The 19,322-nt window shown below is 42.1% G+C and overlaps 2 protein-coding genes across 3 annotated transcripts in view; one reads left to right on the forward strand and one right to left on the reverse strand.

Annotated features, from left to right (window-relative positions):
* The window catches only part of LOC119416341 (potassium/sodium hyperpolarization-activated cyclic nucleotide-gated channel 3-like), a 26,097-nt gene extending 22,900 nt beyond the window's left edge, over positions 1-3,197 (forward strand). Inside the window, exon 8 of the mRNA XM_037683572.1 lies at positions 1,623-3,197. Coding sequence (XP_037539500.1) covers positions 1,623-3,076 — 1,454 coding nt within the window. The 3' untranslated portion in view covers positions 3,077-3,197. The remainder of the gene's footprint in view (positions 1-1,622) is intronic.
* Positions 3,198-6,403: 3,206 nt separating this feature from the next.
* On the reverse strand, positions 6,404-18,681 carry LOC119416352 (pyruvate kinase PKM). Of its 2 annotated transcripts, none has more exons than XM_037683587.1 (11): positions 18,566-18,681; positions 17,679-17,857; positions 16,904-16,995; positions 15,513-15,644; positions 15,231-15,417; positions 14,858-15,128; positions 14,618-14,768; positions 14,381-14,533; positions 12,214-12,380; positions 11,312-11,493; positions 6,404-6,763 (listed from the first exon to the last, which is right to left on the reverse strand). In XM_037683587.1, the coding sequence occupies exons 1-11, from the start codon at positions 18,679-18,681 to the stop codon at positions 6,657-6,659; spliced, it is 1,737 nt and encodes a 578-aa protein (XP_037539515.1). In that variant the 3' UTR covers positions 6,404-6,656. The 2 variants fall into 2 exon arrangements, with proteins under 2 accessions (XP_037539515.1, XP_037539514.1); XM_037683586.1 differs by having other exon boundaries at positions 18,570-18,600.
* Positions 18,682-19,322: the final 641 nt, after the last annotated feature.

The following is a 19,322-nucleotide window of genomic DNA, read 5'->3' on the forward strand; positions in this document are numbered from 1 at the left end:
ATATATATACATGTATATATGTATATATATATATATATACATATATATAAATAATAATTTAACATTATTTATCTGAGGAGCAGACTGCTTTGAGTTTAACTCCATCACAGAACTCTCATCTTGAGCATGAAGGCGACAGTGGAAAGGAAAAACTCCACATGAGGAAGAAACCTTTAGCAGAACCAGGCTCAGGACAAGCGGCCATCTGCTTCAACTGGCTGGATTTGAGAGGAATAGATACACAATGGCAGGTCCAGAATGGAGGCCGTCAGGTTTTCTCTAGGAGGAAAGACCAAACGTTCTCTGCAGACAACTGAAGCAGCTCATGCGTACAAACACTCGGGTGTCTTGATCGACGCTTCACTCACTTTCATCTCACGTGGAGAAACTTGTGGAGAGACTGAGGTGAAAACTAGTTTTTTGTTTATATAAAAAAAGTTATTTTAATGTAAGAAGAGGTTGTCACTGCAACGTTTTAACCTGAGCTGGTTTATGGAGATCTTCTGAATATGAGCACTTCAGCCCAACATCTTTAAATGACTGACACTGTTCGTGCTGATGTTCATCACAATCTGTAAACCACTGACTGGTACAGTTTTATATATAAGGCACTGCTCGGTCTGCTGCCATCTAACATTTGCACCCTGACAGCAGACATGAGTTGCTTCTTATTTTCTTCCCTCACAGTGTTTGTTGCTTTCTGTTCCATTTCTGAGTTGGGTAAAAAAGCTTCTGTTCACTCTGCACTTTATGCATGGGATATGTTAGAGGAGGACTGGAGACTAAAATAATTAATGTCACTGAGGACCTTTACAGCTAAGCCTAGAGCTCTTGAGGATGATGCATGTTTTTCATACTATTTTTTATCCTTGTCAGTGTTTTAACAGTGTAACTTTACTGATGCAACAATTGAGGTTTTTGTAATTTTATAAATGTGGCTTTTTGTGCCAAATCAGGTTGGTGTTTGGAAAAATTAACCAGTTACTAACTTTTCCAAAGATTTATTAATTTATTTTTTGCATTTGAAAATCTGCACTTTTCTAAACCAGGTCATGCTGCAGGATGGGGACACCTCATCACTGACCACTGTTTTCTGGGGATGTGAAGTTCCTGCAGGTTCTCAAGACGATGCACCTCCCTCTTGTTTGCATCTGTTCTCAGGACACGAGGAACACGCTGAACTGCTCTTCAAAGCTTGAACTAATCAAATCATTATGTTGCACTGGCAGCGTCCATGTTTGTGTAAAACCTGCTAGTAGTAGAGCTGAGGTCTATTCATTGAAACACATTTTATGAGTTAGAGCATTTCATTTTTAACATTTATATGTTTGTGTCTGGTACAATTCTTTTAAATGGTATTTAAGTCAGCCCAGGTTTCAATATCATTACTTTTAAACTATCGTATCAATATAAAATATCAGTTTGTTTCTTCATAAAAACCCACAGGAGTCCATTTTTCAGAGGAGTTTGAGCTGTTTGTGTAAAATAAGAGACAACAATAAAAGTTATATGTTGGCTGCAGATGCATGAATGTTAGTGGTATCTTGTTTTGGACACCCCCGGCGAGGCGATGTCATTAGATGCAGCAGCCACTGATTCAGTTTTTGTTCTCTTGTGTGCAGGGAAGAGGAACTCTGTTCTCCAGCATAAAGTCCAGCACCACCAAAGTTCAGGCACGCTCAACCTTCACGAGACAGAGATCATCCAAAGAATCGTCCAGCACGACCGGGACATGGCCCAGTGCACTCAGCTGATCCAAACCAGCACCGGTCCGACATTAAACCTTCCTGCTGCTCCTCCATCACCCACCCCTCTCATCTGGACCCCTCTGGTCCAGGCCCCACTCCAGGCCGCCGCTGCCACCACGCCGCTGGCTCTGGCCTTAGCTCACCACTCCACACTGCCTCAAATCCTCCTCCACAATCCTCTGGCACCGGGGTCCGGTTCTATGAAGGAGCACGGCAGCCACCCGAAGAGGGTGCAGATCGGAGCCTCCAGCAGCTGCGGGTCTGGGTCTCCACCCAGCCCCGCCAAGAACAGACCTGTGGCTGAGACTCCCTCTCTGGGGTTCTCCATCCCCCAGCATCTCTCCACAGGACTTTTGTCAGCCTGTCTCCCCTCACAGCCCATCTTCACCAGCAGCCTGCAGCCTGTCACCCCCCTGGTTGCTCATCCCCCCCACTGCGGCGTGGCCCCAGTTTTCCCCATCAGCCAGACCACCGTCTCCTACACTTGCTCTGCCCAGCTCCACTCCCAGCCCTTCCATGGCGCTATGACCTCTCCACCTCTAGGTTTACTTCAACAGGGGGCACCAGGGAGGTTAGCGGGGAGATTCCCAGCCCCCACCATCGGGCCTCTGATCTGCAGCTCAGTGAACCCCATTCTGAGCCAGATGCAGCAGGTCTGTCCTCCCTCCTGCATCCTGCAAACAGGATCCACAGCGAGCAGCGATGGGAGCCTCCCACATTTTCCCATCATCACCAGCAGCCAATCCTCTACTGGACCTAACCCCCCAGCGCCTGTCGGTGGAGCTGGAGCTGCAGCGTTGCTGGCCCAGCACACCCTGGCAGGACTGCAGTCTGTTTTCCTCCCCCAGGTTCTCCCCGAGCACTCGGCACTTGCTTCTCTGGCCCAGTACGGCTCAGCCGAGGACTCGCCCAGCTACACGCCTCCCCTTCACAGTCCAAGTACACAGAGCCCTGTGAGGGGGCAGACAGTTTTCCACGGTGAGCTCCCCCCCACCATAAGCTCCCCCAGTTCTCAAACCCATCATACCTCGTACTCTAGAGATCTTTTTACCCAGGAAATAAAGACTATCTCAGGCTCTCACAGCTGTCTACACCAGGAAAGGCCTTTGGTCATGAGTGGCTCCCCAGAGGGGGCAGCGGGGGCCTTCTCCTCCCCCATGACTGTCAGTAAACTCTACACCTCCATCCCAGGACAAGCTGCTCCTTTGAGTCGGAAACGGACAGGACCCGAACCTCTGGACCCGTCGGGTGGCGTTCACTCTCCTCTTCTTAGATCTCCTGCTGAAACGTTGGAGCACAAACAGTCCAAGCTTCCCTCCAACCTGTGAGCGTCACTCCTGCGGCGCACCGACGGCTCGCCTCCATGTCGGGAATATTTCACACGTCAGTGGCAGAGGGACGGATTTTACCCAAACTAGAGATCAACGGTTGTGTTTTTACTCAGAGTGAATGAATGATGGACGAGCACAGATATTTTTAATACAGATCATTAAATCTTTGAATATAAAGACAATCCAAAAGTACTGAAGGGTATATATTTAAAATCTCATCCAGATATAACTTGTTATACATAATATATTCTAACCTTAATCTGTGATTTGTTGTACTTGTTTGAAACCATGTTGTCCTTTTTTTTAGCTACTCCTGTTTAGTTGAAAGTTTTGTCTGCAACTTTATTCAGTTATGTATTGGGTGCCGTTTGTAAAGTTACACAGTCAAAAGTTAACAGCAATATTTGGTTTATTTAGCCTTTCATAAGAAAAAAACGTTTTTTTTTTTTTCAAAGACATATTTTTACCATGTTATTCATACATTTATAAATGTCATAGTTCCAAACTAAATATTTAATTTACAAGCTATATATTTAGTTTACAAAATAAATATTAACTTGCAATTTAAATATGTAATTAGCAAGCCAAATATTTAATTACACACTAAATATTTAGTTTACAAGCTAAATATTTATGTCCAAGATAAATGTTTAATTTACAAACTAAATATTTAACTTGCAAGTTAAATATTTAGTTAGGAAATTTAATATTTAGGTGTACATTAAATATTTAATTTCCTAACTAAATATTTAACTTGCAAGTTAAATATTTAGTTAGGAAATTAAACATTTATCTTGGACATAAACATTTAGTTTGTAAACTAAATATTTAGTGTAGAACTAAATATTTGGCTTGCTAACTAAATATTTAACTTGCAAGTTAAGTAGTTTGTAAACTAAGTATTTAGCTTGTAAATTAAATATTTTGTTTGGAACTATGACATTTAGAAATGTTTGAATAACATGGTGAAAATATGACTGAAAAAAAAAAACACATTTTTTTCTCATGAAAGGCTAAATAAACCAAATATTGCTGTTAACTTTTGACTGTGTAAGTTTACAAACAGCACCCCATAGTTATGATTCAAACCAAAAAAATAATGTTTACTGTTTTTACTCCTTGTTTATAAAGAGTGTTGGATGAATGCAGCCCCCCCCCCCCCAACCCCTTCAGAGACGTGTGGTCAGACAGACTGAACTCTGCTCAGTCCAGCAAGGTGGTTTGATGATGGCGTGTCTTCCAAGATAGCGATATTGCACACCCAAATGGGTCACACAAATCAGAATGCATTTAAAAAGAGTACTGAATGTAACGTTTGTCTGAATGTGTTGTTTTGATGATGGTTGTGGAGGAACCACATGACCCACCGCCAGCGTGTTTTAGTCTGGCTTTACCTTTAGATCACCCACCGGAGCTGAAGTTTGTGTGCCATGAGCATCGTATGCAATAATCTCTGTGTTTTTATTTTATTTTTACTGTTGGGGTATAAAGGTACTGTGAATCGAAGCACTTGTGTCAAAGATTTGAGTAAGAACTCGTTACAAAAAGGGAGATGATTTCTTTTTTTTTTTAAAGCAATTGTGGATAATCAAAAAAAAAAAATCTAAAAATCCTGAAACCAGCAATGCACTAAGATCGATGTGAATGTTTCTTGCATCAGTCAAAGGGCTACACAGCAGTTACTTGGACACACGATTGACAAGGAACTCTGCCGGGTCATGTTGCTGCATATTTACCTCTCTCATCGTGCAATGTTTGATTGTAAAGAATCTGACATCTGCTGTTGAACTGCTGCTGCTCTGTGATGCTATGCTGAATCAAAGACTGCTTTATGAAGAAAAAAAGCTTACTTACACCCTTCTAGTTAATGTTTAGATGGTTTGTTCTCTTTTTAGACCTTTTTTGGCTGGTGACCATGAGGTCACTAGATTAAGCCATCTGAGGATCCTGTCCAGTGGCATTAGCTGGTACCTGAGGTTTGCTTCAGTTCTGGAGCGCTCCTCCCAGTGAGGAGTGATGCCACCAGTCAGCAGCCACTGGGCTCGATCGGTCCCTCGTTATTATTCTCCTCCAACCACCTGCCAGCAGCATCAGCTGGGCTTCACTTTAGGTTCATTATGAGTACATTTAAAAGGTGTAAAGTCATTCATTTAGTTATTAGTCTATCATTTTGTTGCCTTTTTAACCAGCAAATTTTTATGATTTAATCTCCTGTAATTTAGGCACATTTTATTTTAGCTGCTGAATTCAATGCAATAAAAAAACGACATATGGTCAGTGACCCTCATATAGCTGTTGGTTTCTTTTTGAAGAGCGGCATGCGGCATGAGGAAAATCTGATGAAAATGATGGGGAAGTCTCCGACTTTAAGCCGGATTATAAATCGGGAACAGCGTGCTGTTGTTTGGTGCCAAATTTCAAAATAGCCAGGATTATAATCTGCCCGGTATTCAATACAGGGGAAATTATTTGCCGTGTTCATGGAGTGATAAGTGGTGGATTAGTAAGGAAATAGTCATTTAATTTGGCGCTGCTTTAAAGGTTGATTGAGATAAGCTTCTTTTTTCTCTCTCTCTGAGACGAAGCGGTCAGGCTGATAGAAAGCAGACAAAACTCACAGGACGTCCAGAACAATAAATCCCTGTCTTCTAATAACACCATAAACTACATATTCACGTTTAGAGAATAATATTTGTGTGGATGCTGACTCAGCATTGTTGGTCTGATTATAATTTATTCCATTTTTTTTTTTAAACTGAACTCTTCCACATCTTCGTGCCATTTTAACCATTCATGTGTCGAAACATTCAGGTCCACTGGGAACAGGGTGCTGTGTTTTTATACCTTCTATGCTTTTCAAAATATTTAAAAAAAAACTCCTGATAAAAATGCACTGAGATCTCTTCAGTTCCTTTAAAAACATTTAAACTTAAGTGTACTGGCTCAGTTTTTGTCTTATGCTTCATTTAGCTTTTAGCTACTATTTTGCTAGTTTTAGCCTTTATTAAAATGTAATAACTTTTTGGCTTGTAGCTGTGGTTATGCTCATTTTAGCATTTTGTCCATTTCAGCTCTTAGCTACTGTTTTGCTTTTATTAGCATTTGTTCCAATGATTTAAATTTATAAATCAATTTCAGCTTTTTCCACCAAGTCAACAAATTTCAGCCAAGTCCTTCAGCATTCACATTTTGTAATATTTACTTGACTTTTTGTAACTTTTGCTCAACGTTAACATTATTCTTTTCAGCATTAAAATATAAGAAATAGGTGGAAGTAACTCACAGGAGGTTAATGAATGAGAAGCTGATCCAACATAAATATACTTTTAATTGATCACACCAGATCAACTCAAATACTATATCAGCTGAAAGTTCCACATAAAACATGGGAGAAGACGAGAACAGCAGCAGGACGTGGACAATGAACTGGAGGAAGGAATCATGTTTCAGTCATCATCAGGTGTCCTTTAAAGGGATGGCCTAATTGGGACTTTCTTGTATGAAATAATTAGGAAGACCAACATGAAGGGAACAAAAGTTAGAATAAGAGAGTTTACTGATGTCCTCTTGATGAAGTTCAAGGCACCAGAACCACCCTCATGGTGTTGGTGTAGCCAGAGCCGGGGCGCCAGCCGGTCACAACGATGGCCACGTCACCAGACTTGAAGAATTTGCGATGTTTACCTGCAAACAGATTTTAAAAATTTAAAAACATTTGTCTTATCAGACACTAGGAGCTTTCGGACCACAAGGAACCAGTTCACAGTCGTTTTAAGCTTTTTAGGGATTTCAGATTTTTTGTTCTTGATTCTGTGGCCGTTCATGGCTCTTTTAACTGTTTATATTTTTTAGCTCATGTAAACCAGACACTAGGGAGCACAAGCCAGTGTATCTCTTCTGCCGGTCCCATGTGCCTGTCCCAGGTGGTGAGGGTTGTGTCAGGAAGGGCATCTGATGTAAAACACTTGCCAAAGCTATGATGCAAGTTCAACAAAGCTAAATCATACCGGATTGGTCAAGACCAAGTTAACAATGACCGCCACTGGTGCTGTTGACAAACAGGGTGCTGGCGGAAATTGTGCTACTGTTAGGCGAAGACCATGAGGAGGGATATGTGTCAGGAGACAGAAGGAGAAGATTAAAGTGAAGAATGACTGAGAGTTGCAACTCTAAATGTGGGGACAATGACAGGCAAAGGTAGAGAGCTGGCTGACATGATGCAGAGAAGGAAGGTAGATGTTTTATGTGTCCAAGAGACCAAGTAGAAGGGCAGCAAGGCTCGCAGCATTGGAGCAGGGTTCAAACTGTTTTACCATGGTGTGGATGGAAAGAGAAATGGAGTAGGGGTGGTCCTGAAGGAGGTGTTGGCAAAGAATGTAGTAGAGGTGAAAAGAGTGTCAGATAGGGTGATGTGCCTGAAGATAAAAGTAGAAGGTCCGATGCTAAACATCGTCAGTGATTATGCTCCATAGGTTGGATGTGATGAGGAGGAGAAAGATACATTTTGGAAAGATATGGATGAAGTGATAGAGAGTATTCCCAGGGAGGAAAGAGTGGCGATCAAAGCAGGCCTGAATGGACATGTTGGTGAAGGAAACAGAGGGCATGAGGAAGAGATGGGTAGGTTTGGTGTCCAGGAAAGAAACCAGAAAAATGGAGGATTTTGCCAAGAGAATGGAAATGGCTATAGTCAACAACTATTTCCAAAAGAGGGAGGAACATAAAGTGACCTATAAGAGTGGAGGAAGGAGTACGCAGGTCGACTACATTCTGTGTAGAAGAAGAAACCTGAGGGAGATTGGAGACTGTAAGATTGTGGTAGGGGAGACCGAAGCCAGACAGCATCCGATGGTTGGCTGTAGAATGACTATTATTGTGAAGAAGAGAAAAAGAGGAAAATAAGAGAGGAAGACCAAATGGTGGAAGATGAAAAAGGATGAATGTTGTGAGAAATTCAGAGAGGAGCTGTTAAAGGCTCTGGGTGGTAAGAAAGAGCTTCCAAACAACTGTGCTACTACAGCAACAGTAATTAGAGAGACAGGTAGGAAGGTAAGGTACTTGGTGTGTCATCTGGACAGAGAATGGATGACAAAGAAACCTGGTGGTGGAATAGTGAAGTGCAGGAAGCTATTCAAAGAAAGAGATTAGCCAAGAAGAAATATGACAGTGAGAGAACTGAAAAGAGGAGACAGGAATATAAGGAGATGGGACAGGGAAGTAGCTAAGGCAAAGCAGAGGGCGTACGATGAGTTGTATTGGAGGCTGGACACTAAAGAGGGTGAAAAGGGTTTGTACCGATTGGCGAGACAGAGGGATCAGGCTGGAAAGGATGTGCAGCAAGTTAGGCTTATTAAAGATAGGAATGGTAATGTTCTTACAAGTGAGGAGAGTGTGATGGAAAGATGGAAGGAAGGAGTACTTTGAGGAGCTAATGAATGAAGAGAATGAAAGAGAAAGAAGTATAGAGGTCATAGAAACTGTGGGCCAGGAAGTGGGAAAGATTAGTGAGGGTGAAGTCCAGAAAGCTCTCAAAAGAATGAAGAAGGGGAAGGCAGTAGGACCTGATGACATACCAGTGGAGGTGTGGAAATGTCTTGGAGAGATGGCAGTGAGGTTTTTGACTCAAATATTAAATGGCATATTTGAGGGTGATAAAATGCCTGAGGAATGGAGAAGAAGTGTGCTGGTGCCCATTTTTAAGAACAAGGGTGATGTACAGAGTTGTAGCAACTACAGGGGAATAAAGTTGATGAGTCACACAATGAAGATCTGGGAGAAAATTGTGGAAGCAAGACTTAGACGAGGTGACCATTTGTGAGCAGCAGTATGGTTTCATGCCAAGAGAAAGCAGCACAGATGCCATCTTGGCTTTGAGGATGTTGATGGAGAAGTACAGAGAGAAAGAACTCCATTGCGTCTTTGAGGATTTAGAAAAAGCATATGACAGAGTGCTGAGAGAGGAGGTGTGGTATTGCATGAGTAAATCAGGAGTGGCAGAGAAGTATGTTAGACTGATACAGGACATGTGGGAGGACAGCAGGACAGTGGTGAAATGTGATGTAGGAGTGACAGATAGCTTCAAGGTGGAGGTGGGAGTGCATCAAGGATCGGCTCTGAGCCCCTTCTTGTTTGCTCTGGTGATGGACCAACTAACAGATGAGGTCAGGCAGGAATACCCGTAGACTATGATGTTTGCAGATGACGTGATCTGTGGTGAGAACAGGGAACAGGTGGAAGAGAACTTGGAGAGGTGGAGGTATGCACTTGAAAGAAAAGGAATGAAAGTCAGCCGTAGTAAGACAGAGCACATGTGTGTGAATGAGAGGGAGGCCGATGGAACAGTGAGGCTACAAGGAGCAGAGGTCACAAAGGTGCAGGACTTCAAGTACTTGTTGTCCACTGTCTAGGAAAATGGGGAGTGTGGTAAAGAGGTGAAAAGCTCAGGCAGGATGGAGTGGATGGAGAAAAGTTTCAGGAGTGATTTGTGACTAAAGGGTGTCAGTAAAGGTCAAAGGAAAATTTACAGGACAGTGGTGAGACCAGCTATGTTGTATGGTAAGGGGCGACTGTGGCTGAGTGGTTAGAGCAGTCGTCCTCCATTGCGAGAGTTGGGGGTTCGAATCCACCAGCAGTCACATGCTGAAGTGTCCCTGGACAAGACACTGAACCCCTCATAGCCTCTGATGTGTGTCCCATCAGTGTATGGATGTGATCTAAAGTACTGATTAGTCTCTTTAGGATGATTTGTTCAATTAGCTTTGTAGAGATCTAGTAGAGTGCTGTATGAATGGGTAAATGAGGCACAGATTGTAGTGTCAAGCGTTTTGAGTATCTTGAAATAAGATAGAAAGGTGCTATATAAATACAGTCCATTTATGGTCTGGAGACAGTGGCATTGACAAAAAGACAGAAGAAAGAACTGGAAGTGGCAGACATGAAGATGTTGAGGTTCTCCTTAGGAGTGACAATGATGGATAGGATTAGGAATTAGATCATCAGAGGTACAGCACAGGTTGAACAACTGAGAGATAAAGTTAAAGAGTCCAGACTGAGATGGTTTGGACATGTCCAGAGGAGGGACAGTGGTTTGGACATGTCCAGAGGAGGGACAGTGGGTATATTGGTAGAAGGATGTTAGAAATGCAGTTGCCAGGAAAAAGACAAAGAGGATACATAGTATGCAGTTAAAGAGGACATGGAGGTAGTTGGAGTGAGGACAGAGGATGCAGAGGACAGCGAGAGATTGAGGTGGATGACTCGCTGTGGAGACTCCATAAAGCTGAAAGAAGAAGATCTTTTTTAGCTCCTTCAGAAAAGGCGCTTTCTTAACTCAATAGAAACTAAAGAGTAATGTCTCGTGATGTGACTGGACCTTACAGAAATGGACTTACTTTGGTCAAATAAACTGAACACTTTCAACAACCTTCTTCTTTTGGCTGCTCCCTTCTTCAAGCATTGCCACAGTGAACTATCTTGCACAAAGACTTGACAATTGTTTTTACATCAGATGTCCTTCTTGACGCAACCACAGACCACCGAGCTACCACAGCCCTCTGTGTGGAGCAGAGAGCTGCCATCTAGGGTGCCCAGTGGAGCAGATGGTGGGGGTTCTGGGCCTTGCTCAAGGGCTCAGAGTGGGGCAAATGAGGGTGGAGACAGGTGTGGGTGTTTCACCTTTCCCACCCACATTTTTTTTATGTTGTTGGCCCGGGGGATCGAACCGACGACCTTCCAATCAGAGGCTTGCCTTCTCTAGCCTCTGTGCCTCCACTCCCCCATCACCCACTCTAACAACTCTGCCTTTGCATTGTTAACGTAGAAGCTACTCAACTTGTCTGCTTGTCAGTGTTTTTAATGTGTAGAAAAAAGTAGACTGGTCCATCGTGTAAGTCTTGACCAGCCCTTCTGACTGTTTGTAGCAATCTTTCAAACTACACTCTGAAAAGTTCCCAGCTCTAACGATGGAGTCCTCCATTGTTGCTGTTGGTGGTGAACATCACGTGCATATGTAACATGACCGCGCTAACTGTCAGCTGGGTTTTGCACAATCACAGCGATCCTCTGGCGGTGCGAAAGCAAACATTTACGTAACGGTTGTTATTATTACTCATTACTACATTATAATTCTAGTAGTAGTACATGTTTGTTCCAAAAGCACCTAACGTTAAAATAATTTAAAATAGTTCCTTTTCTACTGAGACAGATTTTTACCAAACTACTATTCCTACTCACCAACTTCCAGGGCAAAGTTCACACGCAAGTCAACGTCTTCAGCCCAGACGTCGTTGGCAGGCTTGGTGTAGAGCACGGGGTAGACACCGCGGTACAGGTGAGCCTGGCGGGCGGCCATACCACAACGGGTCACAGCAATGATGGGGGCACGAGGCCTGTATCTGGACAGCATGTGAGCAGACCTGCAGGGAACAGGATGCAACTGTAAGATGTGGAGCATCACTGAACTTTTGGCTTATTCTGGGTCAGTTTCAGAATTAAGTCATTCACTTGAAGTTAGTGTTAACGAGATGAATCTAAATCGAAACCCTTCCTCTCTTTTTCTTCGTCAAATATTGATAAAAACGAAGCTCTTTAGCTGCTACATGTTGTGTGGTAGGTTAGTGTTGCTGTATGGAGCTGGCTGCTTTTACTGGACAAAATGAACAGCATCAAAATAAGTGATGATTGACAAATAATAGAAAATAAAAACAGGGAGCTAAAAAAGGCTGCAAAGCAACACAAACACATACAAATACCACCTTTCACACACAAAGCAGCCTTTAGAGCCATTGTTAGTAAATCAATAATTATAAACTTATTAGACTGCTGTAGTAATATTCCAGCTGATGGTGCCGTGTGTTCTGGATCTCGTGTTGTGAGGATGAACTCTGACTGAAAGGAATGAACAGGGAGTTAAAATTAACTTGTAAAATGTCAGGGTTCAGATCTCCAAAGGTCACAAGTGGAGAACAGATTGTGAGTGCAGTGGAAGTTGGCACGCTTGATAAGAGCACAGGAGGGTTTGTGTTGGGGAGGGAGGCGGCGGGTTGGAGAGGCATCATAATGTCGTTGTTTCATCGCTCGTGGTGGAGGAACCCTGACTCGGGTCTCGACAGATAAAAGTTACAGCCAGGTCATACCTGCCAGTCTTGGTGAGCACGATGATGGCGGTGGCGCAGCACTTGAAGGAAGCCTCAACAGCACCGATGGCGACGGTTTCCGTGGGGTCACGGGTCAGATGGGAGGTGCGACGCAGCTCCTCAAACATTTGTCTGTGGAACATGGCAGCCTCGGCTTCTCGGGCAATCTGAACACATGAAACAGAAAAGAAATTAAAGCTGTGGCGAGCTGGATAGTTTGTTATAAAAGTCAGTGGTTGCTTTGGAGTTACTCAAACCATGATGTTCTGGGACTGTGGCTGTGCCCTGCAGATTTTCAGACTGTGAATTATATCTATACCTGCTGCTACGAACCACCTGCTGTATGTTTGTGTGGACATTTCTCTGTCTATTAGCAAAACAGCTGATGAACCACTGGTCAAATTTAATGAAACTCAGACACTGGCTGTAAACCTTCAAATGTTTTGGTCGACTTATGGAGTTGTAGTGGACTAGGCCTGATGTCAAAACTGACCAGATGGACAGAAACTGTCATTTCATTGATTTGAATCCAGAAATACAGTTTGACCCATCCTGAGACTTTCTTTCTTGAATTAATCAAGTGGAAAAAGACAATTCTCTATGATCATTACTATTTTACAAATGTTTTGATAATCAAATTGTGTTAGTTCAAACAATGTTTACATGTTGAAGTGAACTACTCATTTTTATTTACTTAAACAGTAGTAATGATTTTTAATTCTCAATTCAAAGTGAAATCAAGTTAGAGTACGTTAGAGAGTAATGATTCAATTTCTTGATCGTCTGCTTGAAGTGAGCAAGTTTGTAAGTGTGTGTCAAAGTTCAGGTTTCGGTCAACTAAAAGTTTACTGAAAAGAAATGTCATGTTTAACTTTTACAGCAAGATACTTGGTGGAGCGACGCCACGAAGTCTGGTTTTTCCATGATATCTTTCTGTCTGTTCTTAAACAATCCTTGACTTTCCATAACACCTTACATCACAAAACACACCTCTGTTGGGGTCCATCGACCAATCAGAGGCTCTCAAATGAACCGGAAGTAGAGCCCATTTAAATGTGGCACTTCCCAGTTCAACGTAAGAGTTCAGAGTTTTTGGAATCCAGAATGCAGAGAGTTTGGGAGTTCCAGAATGCAAACGCAGGCATTCATGGACGCTGCTGTATTAGAATCAAGCTGAACCAGAGACGATTTTGGGAATTATAACTTCTGTTTGGATAACCTCACACGGCTCTCGAGGTATTTAGCTGTTCTCACGGAGACGCTGAACAGTGGTTGGAAGTGAGACTCCACGCCGGAACTGATCTATCTTCAGAAAAGGTAAAAGTCGACCTTCACCAAAAGTGTACTGTTGGGACAAGCTGATTTCCAAAAGAGCGTGCTGTTCTGGTTAAAACAGACAAATTCCCTCACACATCTCTCTGTAAGATAAATCTCAATTTTCCATCTTTAAACTCTCCTTTCTGCTAGAAAATTAATCCAGATGTTTTCATTAATGTCTGTGGTGAAGCAACGGAAAATCATGGCCGTATGGTTTTCCTGGTTGTAAAGCTGATTAATTATGTTGTTATTTTCATATTCTGCCAAATTAATGTAAATGTTTGATGTTAAACTTTGATTCTGTAAATAAATGACCTCCATTCATTTTGATGGGTCAAAGATAAATAACGTCTCACGTTACATTTCTGTTAAATTCAATGCACGTTTATATACAGTCCAGAAAAATGAAGAATCCGTTTAATTGATGAATATATCTCAGCATCTGTTCATCTACAGAGTCAACCGAATTAAAGAAGGCTACTATGGCTAATTTATAGATAGCAAACACAAAAATTACTATATCTCAGTCAGTGTTGCAGATACTGAGCTGAAATTTGATGTGTTTGTAGCTGAAAGTCATCTCCAACACATACTTGAGCGTTAACAGATACAACACGTTATATTAAAACTTTGACATGCAAAGTTGTGGCTAATATACATTCTGTAAAGGAATGCTACTATCATTATAGCAGTGATTTGTTCACAGTAAGATAACTACACTTGTTTAATTCTATCTGTAGAAATATAAAACATCAACCAAACATCGTCTGCATTATCAGGCAAAAATCTCTGTCATCTAACGTTGCCATTGTTAATAAATGCAACACCTCAGGAACAGAGCCAGTCTTACCATATGCTGTGTGCGCACTGCCTCCAGAGGGTAGTCTCCCTTGGCAGTCTCACCACTCAGCATAATGCAGTCGTTGCCATCCAGCACAGCGTTGGCAACATCATTGGCCTCAGCACGTGTAGGACGAGGCTTCTTGGTCATGCTCTCCAGCATCTACAAGGGAAAACCAGAATATTTTATATTGTTACAGTCGTCGTTCTCTTCTGGCTCCATCATACTCCCTATGGTGACAAAGACCTGTGTGGCACAGACGATGGGTTTGCCAATCCTGTTGCACCTGCCCGTCATCATCTTCTGGGCGACGAAGACCTTCTCTGTCGGGATCTCAATGCCCAGGTCTCCACGGGCAACCATGATGCCATCACTGGCCTCCAGGATCTCATCAAATCTAATGAACATAAATAAAAAAAGTTGTTTACCAACAGCAAAAACTCACGTTCAAGCAGCCTGAGTTAGGTCTGTTGGTGATCTACTGACCTACGCACGCCCTCGTGGTTCTCCAGCTTGCTGATGATCTTTATGTCTTTGCCCTTCTCGCCCAACACTTTCCTGACAGCTTGAACATCAGCAGCCTTACGAATAAAAGAGGCAAAGACCATGTCGATATCCTGCTCCAGACCAAACTGCAGGTCCTGAATGTCTTTTTCAGACAAAGCCGGCAGGTCAACAGCAGCGCCGGGCAGATTGACACCCTTCTTGCTGCCCAGCATACCGCCATTCTCAATCTCACACGTCAGATAGTCATTGCCTTAAAGCACAAAAACAGAACACATATTTATATTTTCAGCATTAAGTACAAAATAACACTCAGACAGATTAGGGGGAAAAATGCTGATTGTGTGTTACTTACCAACTTCTTTAACTTTGAGAGAGATCAGACCATCATCAACGTAGACGTGGCTTCCAATCTGCACCACTTTGGGCATGTTTTTGTAATCGAGCCACAGAAGTTTCTCATCACAGTTGTCCTTGTACTGGTCATCGAGCGTGATCTTGATGGTCTCACCCTTCTTGAGCTCCACCTCAGCAGTGCCGCTCTGCACAAGATGAATGTGTTGGTTATAAAGTTTTCCTTTTGCTCTCCATAAATCAAAAGCTTTCCCCATATGAGGTCATTTGGCACAAAACCTACGCCCTTGATAAGACCGGTCCTGATTTCTGGTCCCTTGGTGTCCAGAGCGATGGCCACTGGCCTGTAGTCAACAGATCCTTGTCCAAAGCTCTCCGTTGCTTCACGGATATTCTTGATGGTCTCTGCATGGTACTGTCAAATAAACAGACGGCATAATCCTCAAAACTTCAGAGCAATTCTAGTTTAAATGGTTTACGTATGGAAATTATTACAAAGTTATTCTGTGAAGTTTTATTTTGGTGGACAGCTGCTTACAGAACTTGTGAAAAGTATTATTTTTTTTTGCTTCCAGTGAGCCAGATTTTGTTGCAATCTTTTAAAATGGTCTTCACTGATCGTTCTCTCAGCTAAAATCCAAAGAAAAATAACGAAAGACGTTCAGAAGGCTTTCAGAATTATTGATAAAAAGCACTTTTAAATGATTACTAGAAAGTCTGGCTCCTTGGAATCAAAGTGTGGAGAAATGTACGAGTAGTTTAAAACTTTTGCGCAGTACTGTACCTTTAAATGAGGCGCATTCTTAAAAAGTAAAATTAATCTAGTAGAACAGGTGGTCCCAAAGTGAAATACTTTGAGCACATGACCCTGAGCTTCCTGATGCTTAAAATAGTTGAGCTACTGTCAGAGCAGTAAATATGAGACTCATTTGATGCATGAATGGAAAAAAAAAATCTGTTTTTCACACGAATAAAGTGAAAATGACATAAAATATTAGGAAGAGAAACTTCTGACTGGCGTTCAACACTGCTGTTGCTTCTCATGCAGTCTACTCCTGCTCCTGCTGTGAGGGGGACTCCTATTTATAGCTGTCCTGACAACGAGACAGAGGTCACCTTTGTTTATGTTTTCTGCTCCCATAATAAAGCACATATTCTCTTGGTGGGAGTAATACTGGAGGTATAAGTATTCATACAGCTCAAGTTTAAACTTGATTTTTCAAGCCATCAACGCTAGCCTACTGTACTGACCACAAGCCTGTAGTTAACCTTTCTAGATCCTAAACTTAATTATGGGTGCCCACTCAGGTGACCGTAAACAGAGTCGTGACTTTTAAAGGGAAAGGGTCGTCGTTTTAAGGTCAGCCACTGACCAGCCAAAGATCTTTCAAGCTACGACACAGACTCGGTTCTGAAGGGTCGACTGCGAGCTCGAGGATCGCATTACAGACAGTTACAAGGCCACAAGAGAAATGTCACCCTGGCTGATCCTCCCAACTGTAAAGGATACATTTACGCTGAATCACTTGCAGACAGCCAACAAGCTACCGCACTGCTAGCTCTTTAGCCTGTTGCACTGTTGAAATGACCTCAGCTGAGACGCCGCAGCAAGTATTTTCTCTTAAATAGCTGCGGTTCCATTCCCTCCTTTGATATTTATCATCTGTCACTCACTTCGTGTGTGCCGTGAGAGAAGTTCATTCTTGCAATGTTCATCCCAGCCTTGATCATTTCTTTGGCCATCTCCACAGATCGGGACGCAGGACCTGCAGCCAGCGAGTGAACATGTGGGTTAACGTAACGTTTTAAATCAAGTTCTATCGCAGAGATAGTTGTGGTTCTCTGAAATTAAGTTCTGTGAAAAGTTATGAGGTATATTTTACTTGATGTTGAGCTCAATTTGCACAGTTTCATTCTGGGGTATTAGTCCAATCTGCACCAAGACCAAAGTGGACTGCTGCCAAATTAAAGTGACTCCAGTTTGAAAAACTCTTACAGCCGCTCTTGTACAACATAATATTATAAACCTTTACATGGTTGTCAGGTTTGCTTTAGAAGGTAATTTTAAAAGAATGTTGTGATACTCCCGCTACAAGAGCTACAGCTAGCTGCCGCTGTTGCTAACTGCACTTGCCAATAAATGCTTGTAAATAACCACGTAAGGTGGAATTTACAGAAAGACAAATAAAAATGGAGTTCAGAGGAATCGTCATGAAAACGTGGAGTTATCGTTGTTCTAAGATGGCAGCAATCCACTTTGGTTTTAGACCCACTCAGACTAGCTCGATAATTTGGTCAAAACTAAACTGTTTCTCCAAACTGAGGATCTTCAAAACAAGCTATTTACATATAAGATATTAATTATTCGTAAGCATTAAAACGTCTGAACTATCCATTAACAAATGAACGTGTTACGTAAAGATCAGGAAGGCCTTTAAACGTGTCTGACCGATTGTGCAGATGATGCCGGTGTTGCGAGACTCAGCAGGCTCAGAGTCGATGTCCAGCAGACACATGTGCTCAATGAGAGTGTCTGCCATGGCTGCCTGCATCTGCTGGGACTGCATGATGGAAGAGCCGCTCTCTTTTGGCTTAGACATGACTGGATTTGAGTCTGCAGGGAAAGACCTGAGGAGACAGTCAAATACTATAATACTCTTGTTTTCAACACTTAGTGCATTTTGCATATACATTCCATGCTGAGATCATGAGTGCATGAGAGAAATATCCACGTGCATATATTGACTGAAACAGAGTACCATAATGGCTTTTACATTTAAATGAACAGGTAAATGCACCGTAACACCTGCGTGACAATGTCATAAATAACTTTAGCCTTTTTCATTGCAGACAGTAAATACAAGCTTATACAGACCAGCTTGTGTGAAAGGCAATAATTATTCATCGACTTGACTGCACTCTTCAGAGTTCAAGCTTTATTTTATGAGCAGCAGAAGTAGATGAAATGATCTCTTCTGACGAAGGACGAAGATGTTCTACACATAAAATTTAAACTGGATATTTAAGGTGCTAAGGTGCAATTATGACCCAAAAAAATTGTTTTAGTTGGTCACAGAGCAATAATTCAATGGATTCATTGTGTGTGTAGAGATATGTGATTAAACATATGAGCTGAAAAGAGCGGTGTCATAAAAACACAGCCAAAACTGTGATTTTATTACCTCAAATAGCAGTTTGTATAAGTTTCCAGCTTAAAATACACAACTGTGGGCATTACAACTATTTAAATGAGAGACAACAAATTATAGCAGCAGGAAATAAATATAAAAGTGTTTAATCTTCTGTCTGGGTTGTTTGTAATCTCTTAAAGGTTACTCACCTACTGGGTGAACTTTGCAGGGACCAAGGCGCCACCGTCTCCGTTGAAGCTCGTCTTTTATTACCGCACGGACTACTTTCTTGCGCGTAGGGCCACAACAGCTCGGGGACATCTGGTCTCCGCGCATCAGTTAGGACAGCGATCATCTTGTGAACAGGACAACTGAACAGGTGCGTCAAAGTGAGTGCAGTATTATACAAACATGTTGTTTTTATGGCATTTTCTTTTAAATAAAACAACAAAGTTGCGCAGGTGCGTCTGTCTGACCAATAATCTCTCCGCAGCAAACCCAGCGTCTTTGAAGAGTTAAATCGAAAAAATAAATAATAAAAATAAATGTAGATATGTACTGTATTAATATTTGAGCTCCATTAAATCCCAATTCGTGTCCTACGTAACACTTCTCATCTCCTAAACTACCGTCCACCACCTTTTATGCATCTAACTTGTCCTCCTTTTTTTTTTTTTAGCTATTTAGCATCCTAGACTAAAACAGTAAACATTATAATAATTTAAAACATTAAGTGAGTTTTACCTTAGCCTAATTAGATAATTGAGCAAATGAATCGCAGTTACACTTCCAAACTACAATTTTCTCCTAATATTTAGGTCATAAACTCTAAAAAGAGAAACATCAGCGGGAGTCTTCCGGCTCTGCCGCCATCTAGCGGTGAATGAAGGTTGTTGCAAATCATCAGAAACTACACATGTACTGAACCATGTACTGAACCATGTACTGCACCATGTACTGCA

The sequence above is a fragment of the Nematolebias whitei genome, chromosome 10, assembly GCF_014905685.2.
Source record: "Nematolebias whitei isolate Nwh7 chromosome 10, NemWhi1, whole genome shotgun sequence".
Lineage (NCBI taxonomy): Eukaryota > Metazoa > Chordata > Actinopteri > Cyprinodontiformes > Rivulidae > Nematolebias > Nematolebias whitei.